General features: G+C 36.7%; 4 protein-coding genes across 7 annotated transcripts in view; 3 read left to right on the top strand and 1 right to left on the bottom strand.

The window, feature by feature from the left end:
- Window positions 1–237: 237 nt before the first annotated feature.
- On the top strand, window positions 238–1,017 carry LOC116028335. The gene is made up of 2 exons (XM_031270018.1): window positions 238–755; window positions 958–1,017. The coding sequence occupies exons 1-2, from the start codon at window positions 411–413 to the stop codon at window positions 1,006–1,008; spliced, it is 396 nt and encodes a 131-aa protein (XP_031125878.1). The 5' UTR covers window positions 238–410; the 3' UTR covers window positions 1,009–1,017.
- Window positions 1,018–1,034: 17 nt separating this feature from the next.
- On the top strand, window positions 1,035–1,550 carry LOC116029217 (protein RKD1-like). The gene has a single exon (XM_031271126.1). The coding sequence runs from the start codon at window positions 1,035–1,037 to the stop codon at window positions 1,548–1,550; it is 516 nt and encodes a 171-aa protein (XP_031126986.1).
- A 2,228-nt stretch (window positions 1,551–3,778) lies between these two features.
- Window positions 3,779–7,296, top strand: LOC116028901 (mannan endo-1,4-beta-mannosidase 6). 2 transcript variants are annotated; one of them, XM_031270756.1, is made up of 6 exons: window positions 3,779–4,004; window positions 5,390–5,666; window positions 5,756–5,950; window positions 6,041–6,163; window positions 6,301–6,512; window positions 6,724–7,296. In XM_031270756.1, exons 1-6 carry the CDS (start codon window positions 3,874–3,876, stop codon window positions 7,154–7,156), a joined length of 1,371 nt encoding a protein of 456 aa, XP_031126616.1. In that variant the 5' UTR covers window positions 3,779–3,873; the 3' UTR covers window positions 7,157–7,296. The 2 variants fall into 2 exon arrangements, with proteins under 2 accessions (XP_031126616.1, XP_031126615.1); XM_031270755.1 differs by lacking the exon at window positions 3,779–4,004 and adding an exon at window positions 5,138–5,289.
- Window positions 7,297–7,414: 118 nt separating this feature from the next.
- Window positions 7,415–11,285, bottom strand: part of LOC116028900 (serine/threonine-protein kinase AtPK2/AtPK19-like) — a 12,796-nt gene continuing 8,925 nt past the window's right edge. For 2 of the 3 annotated variants that reach the window (XM_031270752.1, XM_031270753.1), the window contains exons 2-7: window positions 9,316–10,252; window positions 9,077–9,159; window positions 8,882–9,002; window positions 8,580–8,753; window positions 8,139–8,243; window positions 7,649–7,945 (exon numbers count right to left, since the gene is read on the bottom strand). In XM_031270752.1, coding sequence (XP_031126612.1) covers window positions 7,649–7,945; window positions 8,139–8,243; window positions 8,580–8,753; window positions 8,882–9,002; window positions 9,077–9,159; window positions 9,316–9,975 — 1,440 coding nt within the window. In that variant the 5' untranslated portion in view covers window positions 9,976–10,252. Of the gene's footprint in view, window positions 7,946–8,138; window positions 8,244–8,579; window positions 8,754–8,881; window positions 9,003–9,076; window positions 9,160–9,315; window positions 10,253–11,285 lie in introns of those variants that run through there. The other variant, XM_031270754.1, reaches the window with a different exon arrangement.

The raw sequence follows: 11,285 nt of genomic DNA, 5'->3' as shown, positions 1-11,285 counted from the left end.
TATCCACGTACTTACAAAATCAATTGTAAAAAAAAAAACAGTATACCGTCTTTTCATACTGTGTTTAAAAGGTAAAACTAAAGTCCTAAATATACCCCAAAAAACACAAACTGGGATGCCAAAAAACTTTTAAAACGCGGTCTCTAAAACCAGACAGAATCAAATAAACCAAAAAAAACAATTCCCTGTTTACCTTTTGACGTTTTTTTTTTAAAATTTATTCTGAAATGTGTGTGATTAAACTTTGTTTCCATTAATTTGTCAGTCCGACATGTCCTTTGCTCCTTTGAAAGCAGCACTTGGTTTTTCTTATAAGAAAATTATGTTTGATCATTTCCTTACAGCCGTCAATTAACCTTCCCTTTCACCTTAATTGTTTTATTTCTTTATACTTTAACATTTCCAATCAAATGGCAAATTATGTTTCATCCTCATCTCATTCTCATTCGCTTTCTTGTTCTGACTTTGAAGATACTTCCTTTTGGAATGAACTAAATCTACCTTCTCTTTTGCAGATTGAGAATGAGTTGTACACACTACTAGAACCATCTGTTGAAGGTGAACAAGTTATTGACGCTGAGCCGGTCGCCCAAGTTGTTCCACCTGTTTTACCTAAACCTTTGGAAGAGGTTGCAGTCGAGGAAAAAAAAAACACTCCGGTGAAGAAAACCTTGTGTGATTCAAGAACGATCACTAAGGAAATGATCTCAAGTTATTTCCATCTTCCGATTAGTGAAGCAGCGGTACAATTAAAGGTTGGTGTCACAACATTAAAGAATAGGTGCAGGATATTAGGAATTTCCCGATGGCCTCGAATAAAACTCTTGAAGTTAGAGGATGAGGATGATAAAGAAATTCCTATTTCTTCTCCTGAACAAGATTACCGTCCTTTTTTTAATCATGCTGAAAACCACCCCTTGGATTATCACTTCAATAATCCAACTTCATCTCCAACAGGTAAAACTTTACACCAAATTCAACAAAGTTGTTGCTCCGCCGAACAATTAGATTTCGACTGGGGTCTTGTGAATGACATGCTATGTGGCCAGAACGATGTTCCACTTGAGGCGCCTCCAGTTGTAGCTGAATTATCGAACTCAACTGAAATCATTGTATTTGACAAGAGAACCTCTAAACACTGGGGTTTAAATACTATTTCAAAATTCTTCCACTTACCCGCAGCCCAAGCAGCAAGGGAGCTCAATGTAAGTGAAGATAAGTTGAAGAGAATGTGTACAAAATTGGGAATTAAACGATGGCCATACCGAAAATTGCAAAGCATGGACAACCTTCTTGAGAACTTACAATATCTCAGCAAAGACAAAACATATGCTGTCAACAAAGAGAAAGTTATTGAGCTTCAAAAGGAAAAGGAACGAATGTTAAAGGACCCAAACATTGAGTTACGTGCAGAGACTCAAGTAATTAGGGAATCTTCAAGAAAGAAAAGAAGATATCAACATTTGATGGATATTGCACACGCTGCTAAATATGACAATTCATGGAAACTTCATGGCGTCAAATCAGAAGTGATCGATGAACCACCTTAAGTTTCACAAGATCATTATTGTATTCTCGATTTCATTGATAATTAAAGCTTTTCCCGTTCTTAATTTTCTTTTGTAAAAATAAAAAATTTAAATAAATATATACTTTTGGGTAGTAATTGTTTCATCATTTGTCATTTTATTTGTGTTTTATTTTGTTTTTTAAAATATATTGGGTTTTCCCCTTTGCATACTGCCAATTGACTCTGCCAGATGAAATGGAATGATAAACAGAGTTTCCTTTTGTACAAACGCAATATACTTGAACGAACATGCTTTTATGCAAAGCTAATTATATGTGACAATATCATCTGTAAATGTTGCAAGTAATTAAAAATAAAATTGAAACATATTAATATTATTTTACACTTACTCATCCCAATCTATTACTCTATTATGGTCATGATGTCAATATTACAATCTTTTTTTTTTCATGAATAAGTTCAAATAAACATTTAATGTTAAACTTACATAAATGAGTTTACGTTGGGCCTTGCATTACGCGCAACGCGCGTATCTTGGCTAGTAATATAAAGAAGTTGTAACATTATTATTTCATAACAGAAAGAGGTTGTAAAATTATTATTATTTCAAATCTTTATTCCGACAAAAAGGTCAAGCAGTTCAACTTCAATTCGTGCATTTCTATCATTTGGACCCATTAAAGTTAAATTCCTTACTTATCAGTTGGTATATATGTTCCATTTTAATTTCCTCTTTGTACCCAATAAAGACAAAAGTATAGTCTTTTGTCTTACATTACGCCGCCGTTTTGGTCTCTATCAAACATTCAAACTATAAAACCAAATTAGATATGTCGCATCGTTCTTATCGATTTTTTTTTTAATGCTATTTTACTTTTTAATGTTGGTCAATAAATTTTTTTATTTATTAGTTACCTATAAATTAACTAGGGAAACTGATAGGCTAGGATCAAAAAATTTTAAATTAGTTTAAAAAAATTTTGTCTGATGACTTTAACAATCTAGTCTAAAAGTTAGTAGAACAAAATATGTAAAGAGTTTTCATGTAAGCTAATCTTTCGTATTTTTTTTATTAAATTTGCAACAAATAGTTTAAATTTATATTAACAAATTTATTACAAAATAAAATATTTGTATGGAAACAAATAATGAAAAATAAAAAATATTATAATTATTATATGATAGTGTAAATGTATTAATTAATTTTAATTGGAATTTGAGAATGAAGGTTTAGATTGATTGAATGATGTATAAGTTTATATTTATTAATATAAATGTATTAATTTATTAAAATTAAAAGTTTAAAATGTTAATTCAAAAAATCAAAATTTTTAATTTAACTCACACGATAAGAATGATACTCAAGATCTCTAAAATTAACCCCACTGACACCTCTAAAATTAACTTATCTCTCCTCACATTAAAAATCAAATATATTTCTACTCTACAAACTTAATAAGAGCTAATAAAATTAAACCACTAACATGAACTACAAAATGTTGGTATGATTGTTTATTGAAATAAATGGTTCATATTATTTTGATGTTAGTATTTTTTATTAGTTTTCCTATTTTATCCTATATTATATTATTTACTTTTTTTAAATATCCTTGTATTCCGTGTATAAATTTTAGTAACGAAATATTCTGTTAACTATTTATTATTGTTAACTTACTAATTAATTTTCATAAGGAATATCTTAGGTTCGAACCCTATCACAATCAAATCAAAAATCATTTCTGGCTGGAGTGGCAACAAAAGGAAGCATGCATCACGTCAATTAATAGAGTTTTGTATTGCAAAATTTATGCTTAGGATACTATCCAGGGAAGTGCTTCCCTCTAAAATTGCTATTACACCCGTTTATCCAACTTTTTTACTACATATCATAGTTATGCATTCAGCATTCTTGAAATTTTTATGAAAAAATTGATAATCTTGCATTGGTATATGCATTTGATAAAGTCTAAAATACTAATTTAAAAATACACATTGGTCATTATACAATTAGCTCAATTTCCTGTGGTAAGTAGTACGGAGTATTAATTAAAGGAAGAAAGTTCAATTCGAAACAAATAAGTATAGTGCATGAACTCTGTGTCGTGACACGCCATACTGCTGCCACTTTAGGACATCTGTATCTTCTTGCTCATTACTCATCGTCGCAGCCCCCATTTCTGTTAGGAAAGATGGTTCCTTTAGCAACTCCTTCTCCAATACTGACGTCGCACTTTTTATTTTTTCCAATACAGGGCTATAGCCCAGCAAACTTGAACTGTACATTGTAAGCTCTTGGGTTTCACAAAACTAAAGATATAAATACAGATACACAGTAACCAGTAATGGGTCTCAGTAAGCACAAGAAATTCAAAGAGCCCAGTTACTGCTGCTGTTCTCCCACCAGAACCCATCTCTGGAGAGGCTTTCAATTGTTGGTGAGAATGTCACATATCCTTTTGAGCCAGTTGCTCAGGTATAGAGAGAGAGAGAGAGCTGTGTATGTATATTTTCTTTGCTTTTTTCAGCTTAATTTCCATGATTTCTGTTCACTGAATGAAAATGACCCAATGAAAGTGACAACCATTTGGATAATCACAAGTTTTTAAGTTCTTCTCTTACCGGAAGCAGCTTATTAGTCTTTTTTGTTTAAGTCAATCAGCTATGAGTAACTTAGACTGATTTACCTCCTTGTAATTGATTAGTTTGGTAACTATAAGTTTTTAAGTTCAAGTGGAAGCAACTTATTGACTTTCTTGATTTGAGGAGGTCAGCTATGGGCAACCTAAACTGAATTACCTCCTTGTGGTCGGGTCACAAAGCAGGGTTTATCCCGTGCTCTCTGGTAGTAGTTGCGGGTTTCTTTGTCACAATGAAAGAAAGTGACCCATGAAAGAGTGGATCACAAAAACCCAGCAGTGTAGCTTGACTGATTTTCTTGCATGAAATGGTATGCCACTGTCATGATTGTGTTGCAGCAAACCAGGAAGTGATCCTTTGAAGTTAGAAATTGGTTTGTGATTATCTTGTATGACAATTTGAAGGGATTAAGAAAACATGTTAATGATTGTACTCCAAGTTAGATAAGTCTTCTGTGTGCTGCAAGGTTATTATCCTTTGAAGCAAAGTGGCAATGTCAATTACTCAATTTCAGAGGTAGCATAGAGTGATGGGGAACTTAGTTTAGTTTCAGAATTTCAGACTTTTCTCCAAATATTGCCTGTTGATCGAGACATATGAGCTACACCAAGAAAACAGACACCATAAGTTTTAAGGAAATGTAGAAAACAGACATCATAAATTTGTAGTAGTGTTAAAATTAAACATTTTTTTTAAAAAATTGACTGTTTCTTTAAAGAGGAACAATCGAAGAAATCTAGTCCCACCATTTGTTTTAATCTGTTGAAATCTTGAGCATAATTGGATCAGTGGATCTTTGCTTTAAAGGTAGCTATATCCTGTAGATGGTTTCTGCATTGGCACTTCTCTGCAACATTAACTTGTTGCTCACACGTAGTAGTAGATCTAGCGTAGACATGGAAGTATATGAAGTATATGTATATATATATATATATATAGTGATCTTTCCCAATGTAGAGTCCAATATATTGAGAAATGGCAAAGCATCAAGTTAAATTTAGTTGCAAAGTTCAGCTTTGGGCTGTTATGTTTACAGTACTGATCGCAATGTCAAACTCGTATTTATTGAAAGACAGCAACAGTGATAGATTTGAGGCACGGGATAGTGCAGAACAGGATTGGTAACGGGATTTTGGTTTTGTGTGAGGGGTTCGGGTGCTTAATTAGGTTCGTTTTGCTTGTCGGTTGTTGATCAACTAGTTAGTTGTGTGTTGTTTGCAGGAGTTACCGCGGGGGTGAGATGGAGGACGAGTGGACGATGGTGCAGAAGAGCGGGAACCAGTTTGTGGTGAATGGCCAGCCCTTCTATGTGAATGGCTTCAACACTTACTGGCTAATGGTGTTTGCAGCAGACGAGTCGACCCGGGGGAAAGTGACCGAGGTGTTTAAGCAGGCGTCGTCTGTAGGCATGACAGTGTGCCGCACTTGGGCTTTCAACGATGGCCAGTGGAGGGCTCTCCAGAAAACGCCCGGAGTTTATGATGAAGATGTCTTCAAGGTCTCCCTTTCTGCAAAAAATTTCGGTTTGGTTAATAAAACAAACCATTCATCTGCTAAGAATAATGTGCTTGTTTTTCCGGGTTTTAGGCATTGGATTTCGTGGTGAGCGAAGCAAAGAAGTACAAAGTTAGGCTTATACTGTCCTTTGCTAACAACTGGGAAGCCTATGGTGGGAAAAAGCAGTATGTGAAATGGGGAAAAGATGCAGGCCTGAATTTGACTTCTGATGATGACTTCTTCTCCCATCCCACTCTCAAAGGATACTTCAAATCCCATATTAAGGTAACTTTAAACATGATTTTGTATATATCTTAGTCATGATTTGATTGAAACATTTGACAGAATCTCCCCGAAAAATTGTCTTGTTTGTAGGCTGTGCTTAACAGAGTAAACACTGTCAACAACATTACCTACAAAGACGATCCTACAATTTTCGCGTGGGAGCTGATGAACGAGCCCCGCTGCGAATCAGACCCCTCGGGGGATAAACTGCAGGTTTGTTCTATCCTTGTCGAGTATATAATATATATAAATAATAAACGTTCAGTCCAACTATCAACTCAAACTTTTAGTCAGACGGTTGGTAGAAAACCTCATTTTCAACCAAAACTGGAATGGTTATGTTACTGCAGAACTGGATACAAGAAATGGCAGTCTTTGTGAAGAGCATTGATCCAAAGCATCTTGTGGAGATTGGGTTGGAGGGTTTCTATGGCCCTTCGACCCCGAACCGGGCTCAATTCAACCCCAATACCTATGCCACACAAGTTGGAACAGACTTCATCAGAAATCATATGGCTCTTGGAGTTGATTTTGCTTCTGCACACATCTACCCAGACTCTTGGTGAGGAATAGCATTTATATTACTACCTTTTATCAGAGCATAATTATAACACCAGGTGACTAGGGAATTGTCGGGCAGAGGCTTAAAGGGCCAAGTCCAATACCCTGTGCTCTATTTGAAATGTGGGACATATAAAGAACTGTTATTATCAGCTTAACTTTTTAGTTGAAACAGAACGCATTTCTGAACGTCTCTTTGATTTGGTGTGAAGGATTTCACAATCCATAACAGATGCACATGTGGAGTTCACCAAGACATGGATGCAATCCCACATTGAAGACGCCGAGAGCTACCTGGGAATGCCGATCATCTTCGCCGAGTTCGGGGTCTGCACGAAAGATCCCGGCTTCAACGCCACTTACAGAGACACCATTCTGAGCACGGTGTACAAGAGCATCTTGAACTCGACCAAGAAAGGGGGCGGGGGCGCGGGGGCCCTTGTGTGGCAGCTGTTCCCTGAAGGAACAGAGTACATGGACGATGGGTACGCAATAGTTCTGTCGAAATCTGCGTCCACATCTGACATTATTTCTCTGCATTCCAAGAGGCTCAGAGCTTTCAACTCCCTGTGTTCATGGAAATGCCACTGGGGTTGCAAGAAGAAGCAGGTGTTGGGTACTTTCCTTGGCCATGATGAGCTTTAGAATCACTTATATACTGTAATGATCCATTATCACACCACTCTCCATGTGTCTTAATTGGATCATCTGTGATTAATACTGGCCTGGGTTCATGTAATTAATATGATCTCAACAATAAACTCATATATGTTCTGTACTTAAAAGTGATTTTTTTAGCATGATTTTTTAATATTTTTCAATTTTTGAATGCCAAATATGCCTTTAAATAAATAAAACATCAATTTTGGAGTAGGGAACAAAAAGTGACACTAACAAGCCCCAAATCATTAAAAAGTAAAAACATCACTAAGCATTGCTGAAAAGAACAACGTTATTGGGTACCAAAAGACAATGTCAAACAAGCACCTGAATCATAGGTGGTAGGAAAATCTAAACCAGAAATTAAAGCTGAGACCATCAAATTCAATGCTGTATCCTACTAAACCATCATAATTTAGTGAGAAAGGTCATGTGGTAAGAAAGCAAATGTCGAAATCCTTGTCAATGGAATGCTTATTAGCAGAAAGGGCTACTCCTTTGAAGGAAGGAGGCCGCGGGTCTCACGTAGGTGAATCCCTGAAAGTGATCGCCATTAGGGCTGGAAACCGGAGAGTCCTGCAGAGGCATATCGGTCCAGCACTTGTCAAAGTTGGCGATGCAGTGCTTCCCAGCAACTTCGGGACGAAAACTAGGCTGTACTTCCCGGGCCTCCAATCTCCTCCAGTTGATCGGCCTGAACCATTTATGCCCCTTTATTTCGTCGCCTCCCTTCGGCCCACTGCCCAGGCGTTTACTGGGGTCCTTTGACAATAGCTAAAGATATGGGAGAAGCTTTGTTAATATTATGGTAATGGAAAATGTTAGCCAAACAAATGGAGTATAACTCAATTAGAACACTGACATTTTTTGATCAATTTAGAAACGTCATAATACGAGCCTTTGGATACTAACTGGTAGAGTGAGACGCAGTTTAAAAACACTAAATGAGATTATAACGTGGACTTACCCCTTTCAGTAGAGAATGTGCCTCGCTAGTCAAAAACGATGGCAGCTTGAGTTTCTCCTTAATTATTTTCTGCTGAACTTTCTCTCTGTTGCCAATAAAAGGAGGCTGAAAATCATGCAAAAAATGTCAAAAACAGGTAAAAATGGAATTGCATTTTCAAACAATGCTGGTAACTTTCAAGGTAAATAAATCTAAAGTGCGGTTCCTCCCTTGCCTTCTTTGGGTGACGAAGGAAACCCGCAACCACAACCGAGGGTAACCCTGTCTTGTGACCCTAGCCAACAAGGAGCTAGGTAAACCAGCCTAGGTTGCCCATAGCTTACTGGCTCAAACCAAGAAAGCCAATACCTTGTAGTTACCAAGCCAACAACCCGACCAACTTGGTTGGGGTTACCCCCACCTTCCTTGCCTTCTTGTAAAAAAGAAAGTTTGAGAACATACCTTTCCAGTAAGCATCTCAAACAACAGAATTCCTACGCTCCACCAATCTGCAGCCTTATCATGGCCTTTCCCAAGAATGATTTCAGGTGCCATATACTCTACTGTTCCACACATGGAGTTTGACCTCGTATCCTTCTCAAATTCCTTTGCTAGTCCAAAGTCCGTTAGCATGGCCTAAAATGGAATAAGCCGGAATCACAAAAACAAGCATGTGAATTGTGTGAATGCGAATGCAAATTTGAGAACTTCTCTCTAGGAAGAGATAGCAGGGGAGACACACGAAGGAGAGATCGGGACTATACATGGCCATCTTCATCCAGTAGGATGTTTTCTGGTTTGAGATCCCTGTGCATTATGCCATTTCCATGAAGGTGAGACACTGCTGATACAATTTCTGCTGTATATATACGCGCAAGATCCTCTCTGAGACATCAAACAAGTGTTACATCATAACCCCAATTCTCAAGAACGTAACAAGGGACAGAAAATTAAGATACCTGAAAAGGCCTTGACGGTAAAGCTGAAAGAATAGGTGTCCACCATTAATGAAGTCCAGCACAAGGTAAAGTCTATATTTTGTCTGCAGGATGAAAATTACAGCGATATTGAAAATGAAATTTTGAAGTACAGATTTGACATTCTAAGAAGATTCCTGTGAATGCTCAAAGTAGTAGTTTATAGAATGTGTTAGAAAAAGGTAAATCATGTAACAGAGATATAACTTACTAAAATTTACCTGAAACGAATATCTAAGCTGGACAACAAAGGGGTGATCCATCTTTGTCAAGATATCCCTCTCTGCTTTCATATATTCAGCATGGTTCTTCTCCATAATCTTGTCCTTCCTCATGACCTTCATTGCATAAACTTCTGATGTTCCCTTCTTTTTCACTTGAAAGACTTTTCCAAAAGCACCCTGCCCGACAACTTTCATGACTTCAAAATCTTCAAGGCCAATTGTCCGATCTGTCATGAGAATGTTATCAGGCTCCTGAGCAATTGAATCATTGAGTTCCTGATCTTCTTTAATTGTTTCGCCAATTAAACTCTCTATCAGTTCAACCGAATCTTCTGTTTCATGAAGGGTGAGCCTGCCAAGCTTCAAAGATTGACTTACAAATGACGAAGGACCAACCAAGGAATGTGATCGATTGCAGATAACCTCAGGATCATCATACACAAGCTCGCTCATGTTAGCTGGTGGCGTAGTACCTTCAGATATCCCATTACTAGGTTCATTTAAAGCTTGAACTGGAAGAGGACCGAAAACATCAGAAAAGTCCAACTCAACCTGCTCTGCGGGAACATCAGGAGAACTAAGGGGTGGAAGGAAATCATTCCTGAAGGATTTTGGCATGTAAGATTTTGCCACAGAAGGGAGCTGAGAAGAAACCATGCTTGCAAATAACAATACTGATCAAGGATGCAGATGGCCAGATACCAAGAAGCACTACACCTTAGTCTTTCTAAATGGTTCAAAAGTTAGAACAACCAATGATATCCTTTCAATTCCCGTAATCAAATACAGGTCCACGTGGAGAGTATGGGTCTTAAAGCCTTTCGATAGCAAGCAAGCGAGAACCCAGAAAAAGAAGTCAGTCTTGTTTCCCACTTTAGAGGAAACCACAGATGCCACAGTAATGCTTGAATTCATCAAGATACGGAAATCAAACCTGTCATACAAGTCAATGGCAAAATTAAAAATAAATACTCAGTATTTATTAAGGTTATAATTTATAGCAGGAATCTTGATATAACTTAAGAACCGATGTTTCTCAATATCAAAGAGGACATAGCAATAAATCTCTAGACATTTTTCCAAATTAGTAATCTATGATAACAAATGCAACATATTTAATCTAATCAATTTCTTGCACAAGTTGCATAAACATAGAAGTGTTCTCAAAATACTCTTGACTTCTCTCCCATCAACATTTAGCCCTAAGCCCCGAACTACATTGACTTTCAAACCTACAATAGAATTCATATGGACAAAACAAGACTGTATCCAAACTACATCCTTCAAGGTCATTCTAAAAAATCCTATTCAAAATCACAAATTTGTAAAATTGAAAACAAGAAAGCAGAATACAATGATTGATCTCAAATCTGAAAGAGACACCTAAAAAGGGATTGACCCACCAGGACAGGAATAATCCCAAACAGTGGCCCCAATACATCACATAATCCATTCCTTTTACATGGATGTTTCCAACCATGCTCAGGAAAACCTATCCCACAAAACTGAAATAGGAATCAATATACTATGCAGAGTACTTGGTCTATGTATTTCCAGTTACAAACCAGTAAACACTTGTTTCTCTTAAGGTCCACATCTCCCACCCAAAATAAAATAAAATGTTACACTTACCAGTTACCACCAGGACAAGGGGAGTAGAAACTAGAGAACCATTTAAAAAAAAAAAAAAAAAAAAAAAAGTAGCATAAACCAGATCCAAACTCCAAACTAGCAAATTCAAAAATTTTAACAGGCCATGCATTGATGAATCCGCAAGTTAGGAACTTTAGAAGCTAAAGCACCAACCCTTAAGTCAAATTTTGCAACAAAAAGCTTAATCCAACATGATAAAGAAAAAAAGTGCAAAATTGTTTCTACCCTTTAAAATCAGACAAGCAGAACTTCCGAATTCCTACTGAAGTTTTTAAGCCATGGGTAATCGACCAGATTACAAATAGGAGATGATG

Source organism: Ipomoea triloba, chromosome 9, assembly GCF_003576645.1.
Source record: "Ipomoea triloba cultivar NCNSP0323 chromosome 9, ASM357664v1".
Classification (NCBI taxonomy): Eukaryota; Viridiplantae; Streptophyta; class Magnoliopsida; order Solanales; family Convolvulaceae; genus Ipomoea; species Ipomoea triloba.
This window is presented reverse-complemented; position numbering and strand designations above follow the sequence as displayed.